This window comes from Pseudophryne corroboree (genome assembly GCF_028390025.1).
Source record: "Pseudophryne corroboree isolate aPseCor3 chromosome 3 unlocalized genomic scaffold, aPseCor3.hap2 SUPER_3_unloc_1, whole genome shotgun sequence".
Lineage (NCBI taxonomy): Eukaryota > Metazoa > Chordata > Amphibia > Anura > Myobatrachidae > Pseudophryne > Pseudophryne corroboree.
Genome location: NW_026967493.1, coordinates 4,302,585 through 4,322,952, shown reverse-complemented (window position 1 = coordinate 4,322,952; position 20,368 = coordinate 4,302,585). Strand labels below are relative to the sequence as shown.

At 46.3% G+C, this 20,368-nt stretch overlaps 1 protein-coding gene across 1 annotated transcript in view; it reads left to right on the top strand.

The window, feature by feature from the left end:
* The window catches only part of LOC134983085 (zinc finger protein 84-like), a 66,392-nt gene extending 47,885 nt beyond the window's left edge, over window positions 1–18,507 (top strand). The window contains exon 16 of the mRNA XM_063948779.1: window positions 15,868–18,507. Within this exon, the coding sequence (XP_063804849.1) occupies window positions 15,868–17,408 (1,541 nt within the window). The 3' untranslated portion in view covers window positions 17,409–18,507. The remainder of the gene's footprint in view (window positions 1–15,867) is intronic.
* The last annotated feature ends 1,861 nt before the right edge of the window (window positions 18,508–20,368 follow it).

Genomic DNA, 20,368 nt, shown 5'->3' with positions numbered 1-20,368 from the left:
TCTACGTATTAAAACACAACATCTTGCTTTTCCCATCTGAGCAGTTCTAATACAAGGGAGATACCCAGTTCCTTAGCCTCTGGGCTTCTCTGTTCACTTTGTGTGTATTTTGTTACCCTATCACCTTCTGTGTACGTTATGTCATATTCCCCAGTCTGTCTGTGAGTCCATTTGTTTTGCATAACAGTTCAAACACCAGTACATTCCTGCAGGCACTGGAGTGCATAACAGTTCTGACACCAGTACTTTCCTGCAGGCACTGGTGTGCATAACAGGTGCACTGTGGTCAGATTGATCTCACTTCTATATACTTATATATAGGTGATTTTCAGTCACAAATTGTGTAGTCATTAACAGATTATTACCATGTCTGTGAGCTGCAAAAGTGACGAGGAGAATTTATCAAGCACTCCTACAGCTTATCTTGTAAGTCAGGGTTAATTGATATGAACCAATTAGTCACTTATGAGGGTTTGTGTGCAAACTGTTTTGCTTTTCAGCAAAGGAAAAAACAGGAGTTGGTTCAACCACCAACAGAGCCGCCATGGAATATGTTCGCAAAGACTCTATCGTCAATAGCGGACAAGTTAACTCTGGTAGCACCACCTCAGGGGTTAGGTTACACTATTAACCCATACATGCAGCTCCCTTCCTACGGCTTGGTTCCAGTAGCCTCTGCAAGCAACCAAGAGACAGGTAAGACTAAGACAGATACGTCTATGTGGCAGACTACACAAGGTGATACAACAGATGATACAGTAGATTCAAATACTCCGTATGATGATCAGTCGCAGAGTTTTAGTTCAGAAGATGTAGCTGAACTTATTAATGCTGTGAAGGCTGGTCTCTCTTTGGAAGAGCCAGCCAAGACCGTGTTAAAATCTAAAGCACCTGTGTTTAAACGAACAAAATCAGTTAAAGCTGAATTCCCAGCGTCAGATGAGCTGACAGAAATGATGGATGAGTCTTGGGCGATGCCCAGTAAGAAATATAAGATTCCTAAAAGATGGGATTCTTATTATCCATTTCCAGCTGTGGAGTGTTCAAAAAGAGAAGTTCCTCCAAAAGTAGATGCACATGTTCTGCGACTTGTGCATAAATCTGCTTTACCACTGTCATCTACCTCACTAAATGATGTCACAGACAGAAGGGTAGATAGCCTTTTGAAAAATATATTTTCTCTAGTAGGAGCAGTAGTAAGACCTGCTATGGCTTCGGCCTGGGTAGCAAAGGCAATGGGCGAATGGATAGAGGAACTAGAGAATGACATCTTTTCTCCTACTAGGGAGCAAGAGGATCGTTTTAGCCATTTAAGACAATCTGCCCAATACTTGGAAGAAGCAGCAATTGATGTAGGTACAGTTGCTTCTAAAGCTTCAGCCTTGACAGTAGTCGCTCGCAGAGCAGTTTGGCTACGTACCTGGAAGGCAGATGCGGAATCCAAGAAAGAATTGGAAGCATTGCCTTTCGTTGGTAATATATTATTTGGAAAACCTTTATCGGATATCCTAGAATCAGACCCTGAATCAAAGAAGGTCAGATTTCTGGCTACCTATAACCCTAAGTCCAAGGGTTTAAAATTTCGCTCTTTTCGTTGGCAAAGCAAAAGCTAAAGAGGAGCCTAAGCAACCCCAGTTTAAAACCAGGGGTAGGAAGCAGTGGGATAGCAAAAAGCCAGCTTCCAAGCCTGAACAGAAACAGTCAGCCTGAAGAGACGGGCCTCCGCCTGGAGGATTCCAGGGTTGGGGGCCGACTCCTTCATTTTGCACACATATGGCAACAGTCAACAACAGATGCTTGGGTGCAGAAGGTAGTATCTCAGGGGTATGGGTTCCCATTCAGGAGGCAGCCTCCTCAAAGATTTTTTTGCACCAGCCCATCTCGTATAGAGTCGAAGGCCAATGCCCTGCAAGAAGCAGTCCAAAAATTACTGCAGTCAGGTGTGATTGTCCCAGTACCTCCATCACAAAGGGGACAGTGGTTTTACTCCAATCTATTTCTAATCCAGAAGCCAAATGGGTCATATCGACCAATTCTCAATCTGAAAATGTTGCACAAATACATTTGGATCCCGAAGTTCCACATGGAGACGTTACGCTACATAATGTTGGCTATGGAACTGGGAGATTACATGGTATCTCTGGATGTACGGGATGCTTACCTACATGTGCCTATAGCACTGTCGCATCAGTGTTACCTCAGGTTTTCCATCCTCCACGAACATTTTCAGTTCCAAGCTCTGCCCTTCGGGCTGGCTACAGCACCCAGGGTGTTTACCAAGATCATGGTGGTTATGGCAGCTTGTCTGCGCAAACAGGGGATAAGAATATTCCCATACCTCGACGACCTGTTAATCCTAGCACATTCGCAGGATGTACTTTTGAGCCATCTTCAACAGACAATAGTTTGTTTACAGAGACACGGGTGGCTCATAAATTGGGAGAAGTCGTCCCTGAATCCGTCACAGCGGATGGTTCATTTGGGGGCCATATTGGATTCAGACCTACAGAGAGTTCTCTTACCAGAGAAAAAGATAGTCAAGGTGCAGGTCATGGCGCAGGAAGCGTTGCACGCCCAGACAATGTCAGTCCATGCAGCAATGCGACTGTTGGGTCTGATGGTATCAACCTTCGACATGGTAGAATATGCGCAATTCCACTCCAGACCATTGCAGCACCTTATTCTGACCAAATGGAACGGAAATCATCAGACAATAAAAAAGCAGATGATAAAGTTTCCAGTAAACGTAAAAAGTTCTTTAGCGTGGTGGCTACAGACAGACCATTTAAACAAGGGGAGACCCTTTTGGATAAAAGAGTGGCAAGTCCTGACAACAGATGCCAGCCTGCAAGGCTGGGGTGCGGTACTCGGAAGCCTGTGGTTCCAGGGAAAATGGACCGCAAGGGAAAGTCGCCTGCCGATAAATCTGTTGGAAATAAGGGCCATTTACATGGCTCTAGTTCAGGCAAAGGACAGTCTGCAAAGAAGACCGGTCCAGATTCGCTCAGACAATGCGACAGCAGTAGCGTACCTCAATCATCAAGGAGGAACTCACAGCAAGAGACTGATAGAGGAAGTAACTCCCATTCTAAGATGGGCAGAACTCCATCTTCCAGCATTGTCAGCAGTGTTTGTACCAGGTGTACTGAACTGGGAAGCGGATTTTCTCAGTCGACACACCATTCAGGAAACTGAATGGGCATTACACCCAGAAGTGTTTCAGGCAATAGTGAACAGATGGGGTCTACCAAAGATAGACCTCATGGCGTCTCGTCTAAACAACAAAGTTCCGAGGTACGGATCGAGAACGAAGGATCCCGGAGCGGTCCTTGTAGACGCACTGTCAGTAGAATGGAGATTTCATCTGGCGTATCTGTTCCCTCCAATATCTCTGTTACCCAGAGTAGTGAGAAAAATAAAGCAAGCAAAAGGAGCAATAATTCTAATAGCTCCAGCTTGGCCAAGAAGGCATTGGTACACAGATCTGTTAAGAATGTCCGTGGAAGCACCGATACTGCTCCCTCAACGTCCAGATCTGCTAATGCAGGGTCCTTGTTATCAGTCATCTGGATCGCCTGTCTTTGACGGCGTGGCTGTTGAAACCTCTATCTTAGAGGCTAGAGGATTTTCGAATCAAGTAATCCAAACTATGCTTAGAGCAAGAAAGCCTTCTTCGGCCCGTGTGTATCATAGAATATGGCAAGCCTATATTCATTGGTGTACTGGAAAAAATTTGAATCCAAGATCTTTTAAAGTATCCAGGATTTTGGATTTCCTTCAAGCAGGATTGGATAAAGGTTTGAAAGTTGCTTCCTTGAGAGTTCAAGTATCAGCGTTGACTGTATGGTTTCAGCGAAAGATCGCTGATTTACAGGATGTACGTACTTTCTTTCAGGGAGTGGTACATATTCAACCTCCATTTGTTCCTCCTGCAGCTCCCTGGGATTTGAATTTAGTTCTTAAATTCCTCCAGGGTCCTCTGTTTGAACCACTTAAGAGAGCAGATCTTAAATGGTTAACGGCTAAAGTACTTTTTCTACTGGCAATGGCGTCAGCCAGAAGAGTGTCAGATTTGGGAGCGTTATCGTGTAAGTCTCCTTTCCTAAGTTTTTTTCCAGACAGAGCAGTTCTCAGAACTAGATCTGGTTGTCTTCCAAAGGTGGTATCAAAGTTTCACCTGAATGAAGAGATTGTAGTCCCAGCTTTTCAGGTATCGGGACTATCTGCGGGAGAAGCGTCGCTGGACGTGGTCCGAGCTTTAAGAATCTACATAGATCGTACTAGTGCCATCAGGAAAACAGATTCCCTCTTCATCCTCTACGGATTCCATAGAAGAGGATGGCCTGCTAGTAAACAGACGCTGATGAGATGGCTCCGAATGGTAATATCAGGAGCTTATTCTCATGCAGATCTCCCTATTCCAGCTAATGTCTCTGCACACTCTACACGTAAGGTAGGTCCTTCAACAGGGTGCTTCAGCAGAACAGATATGTAAGGCAGCCACATGATCTTCCATAAACACATTCATTAGACATTATGCCTTGGATACTTTTGCCTCTCATGACGCAGACTTCGGGCGAAAGGTCCTCCTGTGTAATCAGGAGCGTCCCCACCACTAGAATGGCTTTGGGAATCCCAATGTTATCCTGTTGTTCCAGCCAGAGAAAATAAGATTTTACTCACCGGTAAATCTATTTCTCGTAGTCCGTAGTGGATGCTGGGAACTCCGTAAGGACCATGGGGAATAGACGGGCTCCGCAGGAGACTGGGCACTCTATAAGAAAGATTTGGTACTATCTGGTGTGCACTGGCTCCTCCCTCTATGCCCCTCCTCCAGACCTCAGTTAGGATACTGTGCCCGGAAGAACTGACACAATAAGGAAGGATTTTGAATCCCGGGTAAGACTCATACCAGCCACACCAATCACACCGTATAACTCGTGATACTATACCCAGTTAACAGTATGAAATATAACTGAGCCTCTCAACAGATGGCTCAACAATAACCCTTTAGTTAGGCAATAACTATAAACAAGTATTGCAGACAATCCGCACTTGGGATGGGCGCCCAGCATCCACTACGGACTACGAGAAATAGATTTACCGGTGAGTAAAATCTTATTTTCTCTGACGTCCTAGTGGATGCTGGGAACTCCGTAAGGACCATGGGGATTATACCAAAGCTCCCAAACGGGCGGGAGAGTGCGGATGACTCTGCAGCACCGAATGAGAGAACTCAAGGTCCTCCTCAGCCAGGGTATCAAATTTGTAGAATTTTGCAAACGTGTTTACCCCTGACCAAGTAGCAGCTCGGCAAAGTTGTAAAGCCGAGACCCCTCGGGCAGACGCCCAAGATGAGCCCACCTTCCTTGTGGAATGGGCTTTTACTGATTTAGGATGCGGCAATCCAGCCGCAGAATGCGCCAGCTGAATTGTGCTACAAATCCAGCGAGCAATAGTCTGCTTAGAAGCAGGAGCACCTATTTTGTTGGGTGCATACAGGATAAAAAGCGAGTCAGTTTTCCTGACTCCCGCCGTCCTGGAAACATAAATTTTCAAGGCCCTGACTACGTCCAGTAACTTGGAATCTTCCAAGTCCCTAGTAGCCGCAGGCACTACAATAGGTTGGTTCAAGTGAAAAGCTGATACCACCTTAGGGAGAAACTGGGGACGAGTCCTCAATTCTGCCCTATCCATATGGAAAATCAGATAAGGGCTTTTACATGACAAAGCCGCCAATTCTGACACCCGCCTGGCCGAAGCCAAGGCCAATAACATGACCACTTTCCACGTGAGATATTTCAAATCCACAGTTTTAAGTGGCTCAAACCAATGTGATTTCAGGAAACTCAACACCACATTGAGATCCCAAGGTGCCACAGGAGGCACAAAAGGGGGCTGAATATGAAGCACTCCCTTTACAAAAGTCTGAACTTCAGGCAGTGAAGCCAGTTCTTTCTGGAAGAAAATCGACAGAGCCGAAATCTGGACCTTAATGGAACCCAATTTTAGACCCATAGTCACTCCCGACTGTAGGAAGTGCAGAAAACGACCCAGCTGAAATTCCTCTGTAGGGGCCTTCCTGGCCTCACACCACGCAACATATTTCCGCCAAATACGGTGATAATGGTTTGCGGTTACTTCTTTCCTGGCTTTTATCAGCGTAGGAATGACTTCCTCCGGAATGCCCTTTTCCTTTAGGATCCGGAATTCAACCGCCATGCCGTCAAACGCAGCCGCGGTAAGTCTTGGAACAGACAGGGCCCCTGCTGTAGCAGATCCTGTCTGAGCGGTAGAGGCCATGGGTCCTCTGATATCATTTCTTGAAGTTCTGGGTACCAAGCTCTTCTTGGCCAATCCGGAACCACGAGTATCGTTCTTACTCCTCGCCTTCTTATTATTCTCAGTACCTTTGGTATGAGAGGCAGAGGAGGGAACACATAAACCGACTGGTACACCCACGGTGTCACTAGAGCGTCCACAGCTATCGCCTGAGGGTCCCTTGACCTGGCGCAATATCTCTTTAGCTTTTTGTTGAGGCGGGACGCCATCATGTCCACCTGTGGCCTTTCCCAACGGTTTACCAACAGTTGGAAGACTTCTGGATGAAGTCCCCACTCTCCCGGGTGTAGGTCGTGTCTGCTGAGGAAGTCTGCTTCCCAGTTGTCCACTCCCGGAATGAACACTGCTGACAGTGCTAGTACGTGATTTTCCGCCCATCGGAGAATCCTTGTGGCTTCTGCCATCGCCATCCTGCTTCTTGTGCCGCCCTGTCGGTTTACATGGGCGACTGCCGTGATGTTGTCTGATTGGATCAGTACCGACTGGTTTTGAAGCAGGGGCCTTGCCTGACTTAGGGCATTGTAAATGGCCCTCAGTTCCAGAATATTTATGTGTAGGGACGACTCCTGACTTGACCAAAGTCCCTGGAAATTTCGTCCCTGTGTGACTGCCCCCCAGCCTCGAAGGCTGGCATCCGTGGTCACCAGGACCCAGTCCTGTATGCCGGATCTGCGGCCCTCTAGAAGATGAGCACTCTGCAGCCACCACAGTAGAGACACCCTGGTCCTTGGAGACAGGGTTATCAGTCGATGCATCTGAAGATGCGATCCCGACCACTTGTCCAAGAGGTCCCACTGGAAGGTCCTTGCATGGAACCTGCCGAATGGAATGGCTTCGTATGAAGCCACCATTTTTCCCAGGACTCGTGTGCAGTGATGCACCGATACCCGTTTTGGTTTCAGGAGGTCTCTGACTAGAGATGACAGCTCCTTGGCTTTCTCCTGCGGGAGAAACACTTTTTTCTGTTCTGTGTCCAGAATCATCCCCAGGAACAGTAGGCGTGTGGAAGGAACCAGCTGTGACTTTGGAATGTTTAGAATCCAGCCATGCTGTTGTAGCACTTCCCGAGATAGTGCTACTCCGACCAGCAACTGCTCCTTGGACCTCGCCTTTATTAGGAGATCGTCCAAGTACGGGATAATTAAAACTCCCTTTTTTCGAAGGAGTATCATCATTTCTGCCATTACCTTGGTAAACACCCTCGGTGCCGTGGACAGTCCAAACGGCAGTGTCTGGAATTGGTAATGGCAATCCTGTACCACAAATCTGAGGTACTCCTGGTGAGGAAGGTAAATGGGGACATGCAGGTAAGCATCCTTGATGTCCAGGGATACCATGTAATCCCCCTCGTCCAGGCTTGCAATAACCGCCCTGAGCGATTCCATCTTGAACTTGAATCTTTTTATGTATGTGTTCAAGGATTTCAAATTTAAAATGGGTCTCACCGAACCGTCCGGTTTCGGTACCACAAACAGTGTGGAATAGTAACCCCGTCCTTGTTGAAGTAGGGGTACCTTGACTATCACCTGCTGGGAATACAGCTTGTGAATTGCCTCTAGCACAGCCTCCCTGCCCGAGGGAGTTGTCGGTAAGGCCGATTTGAGGAAACGGCGGGGGGGAGACGCCTCAAATTCCAGCTTGTACCCCTGAGATACTACTTGAAGGATCCAGGGATCCACCCGTGAGCGAACCCACTGATCGCTGAAATTTTTGAGGCGGCCCCCCACCGTACCTGGCTCCGCCTGTGGAGCCCCACCGTCATGCGGCGGATTTGGAAGAAGCGGGGGAGGACTTTTGTTCCTGGGAACCTGCTGTTTGTTGCAGCTTTTTTCCCCTTCCTCTGCCTCTAGACAGAAAGGACCCGCCTTTTCCCCGCCTATTTTTCTGGGTTCGAAAGGACTGTACCTGATAATACGGCGCTTTCTTAGGCTGTGAGGGCACATGGGGCAAAAATGCTGACTTCCCAGCTGTTGCTGTGGAAACAAGGTCTGAGAGACCATCCCCGAATAACTCCTCACCCTTATAAGGCAAAACTTCCATGTGCCTTTTTGAATCTGCATCCCCTATCCACTGCCGAGTCCATAAGCCTCTCCTAGCAGAAATGGACAATGCACTTATTCTAGATGCCAGCCGGCAGATCTCCCTCTGTGCATCTCTCATGTATAAGACTGAGTCTTTTATATGCTCTACGGTTAGCAATATAGTGTCCCTGTGTAGGGTGTCAATATTTTCCGACAGGGAATCTGACCAAGCAGCAGCAGCACTGCACATCCACGCTGAAGCAATAGCTGGTCTCAGTATAACACCAGTGTGTGTATATATAGACTTCAGGATAGCCTCCTGCTTTCTATCAGCAGCTTCCTTTAGGGCGGCCGTATCCGGAGACGGTAGTGCCACCTTTTTTGACAAACGTGTGAGCGCTTTATCCACCCTAGGGGGAGTTTCCCAACGTGACCTATCCTCTGGCGAGAAAGGGAACGCCATTAGTAATTTTTTTGAAATCACCAATTTTTTATCGGGGAAAGCCCACGCTTCTTCACACACTTCATTTAATTCTTCAGATGGGGGAAAAACTATTGGTAGTTTTTTCTCCCCAAACATAATACCCTTTTTTGAGGTACCTGGGTTTATATCAGAAATGTGTAATACCTCTTTCATTGCCTCAATCATGCAACGAATGGCCCTAGTGGACATTAAATTTGACTCATCGTCGTCGACACTGGTATCCGTATCCGTGTCGACATCTGTGTCTGCCATCTGAGGTAGTGGGCGCTTCAGAGCCCCTGATGGCCTTTGAGTTGTCTGGGCAGGCACGAGCTGAGAAGCCGGCTGTCCCGGGTTTGGCATGTCGTCAAATTTTTTATGTAAGGAGTCGACACTTGCACGTAATTCCTTCCATAAGTCCATCCACTCCGGTGTCTGCCCCGCAGGGGGTGACATCACATTTTTAGGCATCTGCTCTGCCTCCACATAAGCCTCCTCATCAAACATGTCGACACAGCCGTACCGACACACCACACACACACAGGGAATGCTCTTAAAGGAGACAGGACCCCACAAAAGCCCTTTGGGGAGACAGAGAGAGAGTATGCCAGCACACACCAGAGCGCTATATAATGCAGGGACTAACTGAATTATGTCCCCTTATAGCTGCTATAAGTTATACTGCGCCTAAATTTAGTGCCCCCCCTCTCTCTTTTTTTACCCTTTCTGTAGTGTAGACTGCAGGGGAGAGCCAGGGAGCTTCCTTCCAGCGGAACTGTGAGGGAGAAATGGCGCCAGTGTGCTGAGGGAGATGGCTCCGCCCCTTTTTCGGCAGACTTTTCTCCCGCTTTTTTATGCATTCTGGCAGGGGTAATTACCACATATATAGCCTCTGGGGCTATATATTGTGGTTATTTTGCCAGCCAAGGTGTTTTTATTGCTGCTCAGGGCGCCCCCCCCAGCGCCCTGCACCCTCAGTGACCGGAGTGTGAAGTGTGTATGAGGAGCAATGGCGCACAGCTGCAGTGCTGTGCGCTACCTTGGTGAACACTGAAGTCTTCTGCCGCCGATTTTCCGGACCATCTTCATGCTTCTGGCTCTGTAAGGGGGACGGCGGCGCGGCTCCGGGAACGAACACCAAGGACGGGTCCTGCGGTCGATCCCTCTGGAGCTAATGGTGTCCAGTAGCCTAAGAAGCCCAAGCTAGCTGCAAGCAGGTAGGTTCGCTTCTTCTCCCCTTAGTGCCTCGTTGCAGTGAGCCTGTTGCCAGCAGGGGTTCACTACGGCTGGCCGGCGGTCGGGCTCCCGGCGACCAGCATCCCGGCGCCGGGAGGCTGACCGCCGGCTTACCGACAGCTTGGCGAGCGCAAATGAGCCCCTTGCGGGCTCGCTGCGCTCGCCACGGGCACGGTGGCGCGCTACACGCGCCACACTATTTTATTCTCCCTCTATGGGGGTCGTGGACCGCCACGAGGGAAAATAAGTGTCGGTATGCCGGCTGTCGGGCTCCCGGCGCCGGTATACTGAGCGCCGGGAGCCCGACCGCCGGCAAACAGAAGACCACCCGCCAGCAGGTCTCACTGTAAAATAAAAAACCTAACATATACTTTCTTTCTAGGGGCTCAGGAGAGCCCCTAGTGTGCATCCAGCTCGGCCGGGCACAGAAATCTAACTGAGGTTTGGAGGAGGGGCATAGAGGGAGGAGCCAGTGCACACCAGATAGTACCAAATCTTTCTTAGAGTGCCCAGTCTCCTGCGGAGCCCGTCTATTCCCCATGGTCCTTACGGAGTTCCCAGCATCCACTAGGACGTCAGAGAAATATACGTTATGGTAAGAACTTACCGTTGATAACGTGATTTCTCTTATGTCCACAGGTATCCACAGGGAACCCACCCTGACGCACCTGATTTGATTATCTTGACAATCACTAAAACCTCTTCCCTCTTGTATGGAAGGGTGTGCATGTGTGTTCTTATCGCCTAAACAGGTCTCTACCTGATGTTCCTGCCTAAATCGCTGTGGAAAGAACTGATCTGACTGAGTCAGTGGGCGGGACTCTATGGTGAAGGCCCCGATGCATCCTGGGAGGCCAGAAAGCTCGTGACCGTGTTGGTGCCATTTCCGCTGTCACTCAACCATATCCCAATGTTATCCTGTGGATACCTGTGGACATAAGAGAAATCACGTTATCAACGGTAAGTTCTTACCATAACGTATGTTTCCCCGAGATTCCCTGGTGATCTTAGATTCACTCGTTAAAACGCTATTATCCACCCCAGGCCAAAGGGGGAAAATATCCACCCGTATACTGCTATAAATGATAGATTCAACCCGGATCAATTAAATGGTCTCTGTTCCAAGTGGGAGCTGGATCTGGAACCCTTGTCTAATGAGCAATGGCTCCAAATACTTGGATCTATCTACACCCTGTATTAGATATAGTCAGGTTTTTTTTAATGTTTTACATAGGACTTACCGTACTCCTGTGTCCATGCAAAGCGCTGGTCTCGTAGACCATTCCTTTTGTCCAAAATGTCGAGCTGCAGGTACTGGGTTTTGCAACCTACTCTGGGACTGACCTATGTTCTCTTCTTTCTGGGAGGGTGTGTGGCAGGATATCATTTTAACTACTCCTTCCCTTCCTGCTTTTAATCCTATTATATGCATATCTGGCCTTGATCTTGAAGAGACGCATTCAGTCACAATATATATATATATATATATATGTTCTCTGCCTCACTACCTTACCTAAAGTTATTATAGCAAGAGCCTGGTTCTCAGCTGACTCACTTAACATATACCATTGGAGGGCGCTGGTTAACCACTTAACTGACGATTTATTTCTCCCAAAACTGCTCTGAAATTGTCAGGGTTTTTTTTATGAGTGAATTAGGTGAAGAACATCAATTTAACCCTATCCCAAATGATTTTAGTTAAAAAAAAAAAAAAAGGAAATTAAAAAATAAATAAAATATTTTTTAAAAATGGAAACATCGATCGGGAACATCGTAGCTTTCATTTTGAAAGCCGGGACAGCCTGTAGGTATACAGTGGGGGTCAGGGGGTGGCTTGGGAGGGTTAATTTACACTCCCCAGTGGCTGCCATTGTCTGCAGCCGCTGGAGGGGGGAGGGGGGGGGGGCGGGAATCCTGCCATGCTGACCAATCAGCAGTGATCGGCAGACACAGGGGGAGAGTGCGGGGAGGCAGAAGGACCTTCCAGTCCCTCTGACAGCAGCAGCAGCGGAGGGAAGTTTATCTTCACTGCCGCTGCTAACACTCTCTATCTGACTGGTCGCATCCTGTGCGACCAGGTCAGATAGAGCACTTGCAGGCATGGTTGCATCTGATGCCACCATGCCAGGCAAGTGGTTAATGATGTGGCCAGGCATGAGCGACATATGTTCAAAACGCGTGGTTCCATTACTAGGCATGTGGAGAAGTGGAATGGATGGGCAGACCTGAATTAAATGTCTAAGTACCCTAACTCTATGAAGAGATTATAAACACCTATTCTGATACCTGTCCAGGACGGTTCACACCGCACTGATGTGTTACAGACAGCTGTAGCTACAGATACTATGTCCGGATGTAATTGCTGAGGTTTTACGTCCCTTGACGGAGTGTTATACACACGAAACCACAGAACCACACATATGGATCTTGTCTTTTAGCACATTCTTTTTATTAATGGCACATGTTATGTTTTAGTTATTGTTTACATTTCTATGTTCTGTACTTTGAAAATTTCAATAAAAAAACTACATAATTTAAAAATAAATAAATAAAAGGCACCACCATGAGTCGAGGAAAAGCAGGCAAAAATAAATGCACCTATTGAGTACCTATGCCAGACAGTAGCCGGGTAGATAAGGACCACTCTCTGATGCACAGGATGTGAAAGAAATGGCATCCAATAGGGATCACAGGGCTCACCCAGCCAAGATGGACACCGCCACTTCAAGCCGCCAAAGGGGAAGACAGGCTGCAGCAGATCATCATGAGTAGGCAGAAAGCTGAAGGCACCGCTGGAGCAGGTGACCAGTCTACAATTGCGGCCGCAGTCTCAGGAATGCCGGGACACCATAGAGCTCCAAGAAGCAGTCGTGGTGGAGAGCGGTCTCAAGATGTCTGCGGCCAACTCGCAACACCCACCAAATCACCTATGCAGGCAGAGAGGAGCTGAGGGAGAAGCAGCCTGCAGTCAGCTCACCAATGCCGCTGGTGGACTTCACTGTGGAGCAGTGTCAAACGGGGCTATTTGGTGCCATATAGAGGTCTGCCGACACATTTGTAAGTAGAATAATAAAATCTTGCCGACCTATGCTCTATAATCTGGTAGGCAATTCTTTAAAGCTGAGCCATATTACATATTATTATAATGCTGCGTGCAAGTAGAGAGAATTCATTACAGACAGAGGAGTGCTTTAACCACTACACTGGGGCTGCAACGCTATCCGAATCGCCAGGCATGGAGTGACAAGTGCTTGATAGATGAATTTGTCCTTAAGAAATGTGGACCATATTTGGATCCAAATGTAGGGGGTAATTCCAAGTTGATCGCAGCAGGATATTTTTTAGCAGTTGGGCAAAACCATGTGCACTGCAGAGGGGCAGATATAACATTTGCAGAGAGAGTTAGATTTGGGTGGGTTATTTTGTTTCTGTGCAGGGTAAATACTGGCTGCTTTATTTTTACACTGCAATTTAGATTGCAGATTAAACTCACCACACCCAAATCTATCTCTCTCTGCACATGTTATATCTGACCCCCCTGCAGTGCACATGGTTTTGCCCAACTGCTAAAAAATGTCCTGCTGCGATCAACTTGGAATTATCCCCGTAATATGTAGGCCTGGTGTAATATATAATATACTGAGCCCGTATGTGCTGGCCAAGCATTGGCAATCGAGCCATAACGGGCGCCAAGAATTAAAATGCTAAACCCAGCCAACTCTAGAGAATTGAGCCGAGCCTGTTTTAGAAAGCCAAGTCCAATATGGTGTTGACTGTAGAAGATTCAGCCATATATGGGGCCAATTCTAGAAAATTGAGCGGTGTATAATATAATGAGCCGTACTTTGTCCCAGGGAGTATTATCTGACACCATCAATGAGAACATGAGTCATATCTGGTGGTAGAAAATTCAAGTATGCAATTATAGACATCCATTCCTGTTATGTAAGTTGGGTACACACTACGCAATTTGCAGTCATGGTATTTGCGACCACTTTGCACGACCGTTGTGTAGTTTGTACTCCCAATCTGTTGCTTACGCGCCTTGTTCATCTCATTGTCCCATCTGATGTGCTGCATGGCAGATGGGACAAGAAAAAAAAACACATTAACCCAAGCACACTACAAATAGAAAAGCCAACAAATTTTACATCCTACATAATAATAGAATGCAGAGATCTCAGTTACATACATTTGCAAACATATGATAAGCCACACCAAAGAGTCTCTACATTGGTGGTCCTACGCTACAGATGGGACGAAACACCGGACGACACAGAGCAGTTACGTTAACCATGTAACAATATATTGTGTCATCGTACGGTAGATCGTGCAGTGCATGCTCTGGCGTGCTACAGCGATATATTGTATTGACGCATCGCTGGATTGGCCGATCATTGCAGTGTGTGCCCAGCTATACTCTCTGTACATGCTGTACAGATGGAAGACTGTAGGCCCATAACAGGATACTAGCAGGAAAGAACCGGAATGCAACGTTCACCAATGGGTTCGCGGAAGGAGGTTTCCTCACGCTCCATAGTGGACTGATAGCAGCTCCAAGACACAGTTGGATAACGCAGGGCCGGATTAAGCCTTGGGGGTGCCCAGGGCACTTTAGACAGGGGTCCCCGGTGCCATGGGGGGGAGGGGGCTGTGTATAAGATTGTGTATACCTTCCAACATGAGCCATTCCAGGAGTGAAAAATGCTCTTTACATGAACTTCCCTCTTAATATATGATTGTAGTCACCTGTGTTGAACTATTTAATTGATAAGAAAGGTGTTTCAGCTGATTGCAATCATAACTTAAGAATCTTGTCCCTCCTGAATGGGTCATGGTGTGAGGTATGGATTGTGTGTATTAAATGTAGCCCAATGGTGTATATTAGATTTAAACTAATAGTTTAATAAAGACTGGGTACTGTTTATAGCTCCACCTAATTGAAAGACAACTATTTTATAAAATGTACCTATAGTGGAACAAACTTGAAATACCCATTAAACCTTAAAATATACATAGAAAAATAAAATCTATAATTTATCTTGTCACATGCAAAAATAGCAGCAGCAGCCTCTGTACTACTTACACACTGGGACAGGACTCAGGAGGACTCTGTATGTGTGTGTGTGTGTGTGTGTGTCTCTCTCTCTCTCTCTCTAGACCCTCATTAGATAACAAGTTACACAGGACTCAGACACCCAGGTGTGAGAGAGCTGTAAGTGACGCAGGGAACCCACCATGTGTCACAGTTCTCTCCACCCTCCTATCTCTCCTCTGCTTGGGAAGCCTGATCAATAGTTCATGAAATCTGATACTCCTGTGTCTCTGCCTGCACTGTATACTGTCCTGCTCGCATTCTGGCTGTCTGGTTCTGCTGTTGCATAAGAGGGAAAGCTAGTGATGTCAGTGTGCTCTGGCCGGCGGGTCCCCCGGACAGAGGGGAGCCGGGCTACAGTATGCCCTGCATTCCCCCCTTTAATCTGGCTATGGGATAACAAAAGTAAGGAGGAAGGAAGGGTGCTTATACTGAGGTGCTTGATGGCTCTAGGCACTAGCAGACATTTTCTAGTTGCCCTGCCATCTAGGCTCCTGTTAGTTAGCAAGTCCTTGGTTAGTGTACCATTATGTTGGATGTAATGTACACAATTACAGATAGTATGGGGAGCTGTGCATAAGGAATATCAATGTAATTATATAATATATATTTGCAAATAACTTCTTTGGATAAATCATGTAGCAAAGATAATTATTTTCATTAGTGTCTTCAACAGGATGTGGTAAAATACTTTATTTTATCATTTTCAGCAGACGGAGAGAATGGCGAGACCTTGGAGGGAAATCCCGATTTATCTACTGATTGTGACGACTTAGAAAATAATGACATCAAACAAGATTCTGCAGACGAAACCCTAGTTACCCCAAATACATCCTCTGACCCCTCTAATCAAGATAATTCAGATATCATTATACAGAGAGTAGTTTTTAGAGGTGGCAAAAGATTTCCATGCTCTGAATGTGGGAAATGTTTTGCCCAGAAATCAGATTTGCTCAAACACGAGAGAATTCACACGGGCGAGAAGCCATTTTCATGCACCGAGTGTGGAAAATGTTTTACTCTGAAGTCGACTCTGGTCATACATCAGAAAATGCACACCGGGGAGAGGCCATTTACATGCTCTGAGTGTGGGAAATGTTTTACACAGAAATCCGATCTCCTGAAACACCAGAGAATTCACACAGGTGAGAAGCCATTTTCATGTTCTGATTGTGGGAAATGTTTTCCGCAGAAAGCAAAACTTATTCGACATCAGAGGATTCACACTGGTGAGAAGCCGTTTCCATGTTCTGAGTGTGGAAAATGTTTTACAATTAAGTCAAATCTTGTTGCACATCAGATAATTCACACAGGTGAGAAGCCATTTCCTTGCTCTAAGTGTGGGAAATGTTTTACCCATAAATCAAATCTTATTAATCATCAGAGAATTCACACAGGGGAGCAGCCATTTTCCTGTTCTGAATGCGGGAGATGTTTTACACAGAAATCAGGTCTTATTAAACATCAGAGAATTCACACTGGGGAACAGCCGTTTTCATGTTCAAAATGCGGGAAATGTTTTACACACAAATCAAATCTTATTAATCATCAGAGGATTCACACTGGGGAACATCCGTTTTCATGTTCTGAGTGTGGGAAATGTTTCACACGCAAGGAATTTCTTATTAAACATCAGAGGATTCACACTGGCGAGAAGCCGTTTCCATGCTCTGAGTGTGGGAAATGTTTTACACAGAAATCAAATCTTCTTAAACACCAGAGAATTCACACGGGCGAGAAGCCATTTTCATGTTCAGATTGTGGTAAATGCTTCCCGCAGAAAGCGAAACTTAGTCGACATCAGAGAACTCACACAGGGGAGAAACCATTTCCGTGTTCTAAGTGTGGAAAATGTTTTACAATTAAATCAAATCTTGTAGCGCATCAGATAATTCACACAGGTGAGAAGCCATTTAAGTGCGCCAACTGCGGGAAATGTTTTACGCACAGGTCCAATCTTCTCAACCATCAGAGAACTCACACAGAGGATCAGCCATTTTCGTGCTCTGAGTGTGAGAAATGTTTTACACAGAAGTCGGGTCTCATAAAACATCAGGAAACACACACCGATGGACAAACGTTCCCGTGTCCAACGTGCGGAAAATGTTTTACACAGAAGGAATTTCTTATTAAACATCGGAGAACTCACAGACGTAAGAAGCTATTTCCGTGCTCCGACTGTGGGAAATGCTTTGCAGAGAAATCCAACATTATTAAACATCAGAAAGTTCACCTGGATTCATACAGGTGAAATGGTGTTACTAGGTCTGTAAGTTCTCTTCCCCAGTTGACCTGATCTACAAGTCTGCGATGGCGCCCAATGTGCTCAATATCTGTGTTCCTGAGAGATGTTTCTTATATAATACTGGGAGCGTTTGGTGAATATCGCTTTTAGGTTTAGATAAATTGTATTTATCTCTAATTACTGTGCTGACTTTATTCTGTGTGTTCTGTAGCTTTTAATAAATACAAAAAAATGTGGCATATAAAGCCAATTCTTCATTGGTTAATAATGTGGTTTAAGGGAAAGTGACGGTCAGTGGCAGTACTATACCCATAGGTGGTTACTGATGGGCTATGTGGTAGTTTGTAGCCAGGGGATAAGGTCGTTAGGTCGACAGGTGAAAAGGTCAACATGAGTTTTTCAAAAAAAAATTTATTTTGGGGATTTTTTCATACTTAACGATCCACGTGGACTACTATTGGAACGGTAACCGGTGCCGAGCAAGTGGTATCTGAGCGAGGCACCTTTCCCGAAGCATGGCGAGCGAACACGGTGCACTAATTGGGGTTCCCCGTCACTTTACGGAGAGAAAACAACACCAAAAACAGTCAAAAACCTCATGTCGACCTTTTGACATAGTGCATGTCAACCCAACGACCATGTCGATCTAATGAGTGTCGACCTAAGTTGGGTCAACCCAGCGACCCGTAGCCAGAAGTATCCGAGTCCTTAATGATGGAAGAGACGTGTTTATAAGGGGTGTAGTCCTTAAGCTGACATTTACAAAGTATGTCGACATGTTTACAGTGTTGATATCTGAAATGTCGGCATTCCACACGGACTGACAGCGGAGGGTTAGGATATGAGAGGGGACGTTAGGGGTTAAGATTAGTCCTGTTTCCCACTGGAATCCACGCAGGATCTGCTGGAAGTCATCCTGATGTCACCACTGAACCACCAGAGAAGTTTTGTCAACATCCTAATCATGCCGACATTTTATCAGTGTTGACATGTCGACATAATATACCGCGCTTATACCTTCTTTTTTTATTTAGTTACAGCCTTGGTATTCTAGAATATGCAGCCTGCGTTCCCCAGTAGCTAAAGCTACTTATATTTCACGACTATTCACAAGTGTTCTACATATAAATAAAAAATCTCAACCATTAATTCCTTGCAGTACCATTGCATTTATAGTTCGCTGGCTCTGGCACCAACCCTGCTGCTTCTATAGAGGTCTGTACAGTTCTCTGACTCCAGGACTATTGGCGTCATTCAGAGTTGATCGCTAGCTGCATTTGTTCGCAGCGATCAGGCTAAAAAATGGCAGTTCTGCACATGCGTATGCGTCGCAATGCACACGCACAACGTACGGGCACAACGAACGATTCAGTTTTGCACAGGGTCTAGCGATGCATTTCAGTCGCACTGGTTGCCGCAGAGTGATTGACATGAAGTGGGCGTTTCTGAGTGGCAACTGACTGTTTTCAGGGAGAGATCGGAAAAACACAGGCGTGCCAGGGAAAACGCAGGCGTGGCTGGGCGGGTGCATGACGTCAAATCCGGAACTGAATAGTCTGAAGTGATCGCAAGCACTGAGCGACTGAAACTACACAAAAAATTTTTTGCAGGCGCTCTGCACCCTATGGGCCTAATTCAGAGTTGATCGCAGCAGCAAACTTGTTAGCAGTTGGGCAAAACCATGTGCACTGCAGGGGGGGCAGATGTAACATGTGCAGAGAGAGTTAGATTTGGGTGGGGTGTGTTCAAACTGAAATCTAAATTGCAGTGTAAAAATAAAGCAGGCAGTATTTACCCTGCACAGAAACAAAATAACCCACCCAAATCTAACTCTCTCTGCAAATGTTATATCTGCCCCACCTGCAGTGCAACATAACCCACCCAAATCTAAATCTCTCTGCACATGTTACATCTGCTCCCCCTGCAGTGCAATATAACCCACCCAAATCGAAATCTCTCTGCACACGTTTCATCTGCCGCCCTGCAATGCTATATAACCCACCTAAATCTAACTCTCTCTGCACAAGTTACATCTGCCCCACCTGCAGTGCAACATGGTTTTATAGTGTGATTATTGGGGTTTGCTAACAACTCTGAATAACCCCCATAGAACTATGCATTGCACGTCTTCATATTGTGGGGCATATGTACTAATCCTTGGAGTGGGATAAAGTGGAGAGAGATTAACTACCAACCAATCAGCTCCTGACATTTTTCAAACACAGCCTGTAACATGGCAGTTAGGAGCTGATTGGCTGGTACTTTATCTCTTTCCAAGGATAAGTACATCTCCCCGTCCCTCCTCAGTTCCACTTATGTCTTCAACAGTGCCCTAATCTCTCCTATCTCCTAGCCATCTCTTAACACTCTTTCTCCAACTGCACCATCATGTTCTTCTCTTTGTTGCCCTTTGTCTCCCAAACTAGGGATGGCCATCAATGATTCAAAATCATTGATCGTTTATGATCAATGTTAACTACTTTTACCATCGATGGGGGAGAACAGGATAGTTTACCACCATCGATGGTAAGAAGCTATTGAATATTTTTTTTTTTTTCTCTCCAGGGTGTTGAGGACACAGAGCATAGCTCCGCCCCTCTGACAAACATGAAGGCATACCCCCTGGGTCCTGATTGGTTCGCGACTTCCTCAATATTAAAGTAGGGCTGACCATCGATGGGTGAAACCATCGATGGTTACCTCATAGACAGTTTCCCACCATCGAGGTTATCGATCAATGGTACCATCTATGGTAACCATCAATGGATATCCCACCGATGGCCATCCCTATCCCAGACTATTTGATGGATGAAAAGAATGAGGAACACATTCCCTTAATAAGATTGGAAACCTTTTGCCAGGTTTCAGCCACTCTTTACCAGCACTAACCTCCGCGCAGCTTCTAAAACATTTAGGGAGAGGACTCTTTAAATGGTGTCCCCTGTAAGGGGTCATGAACCATCTCC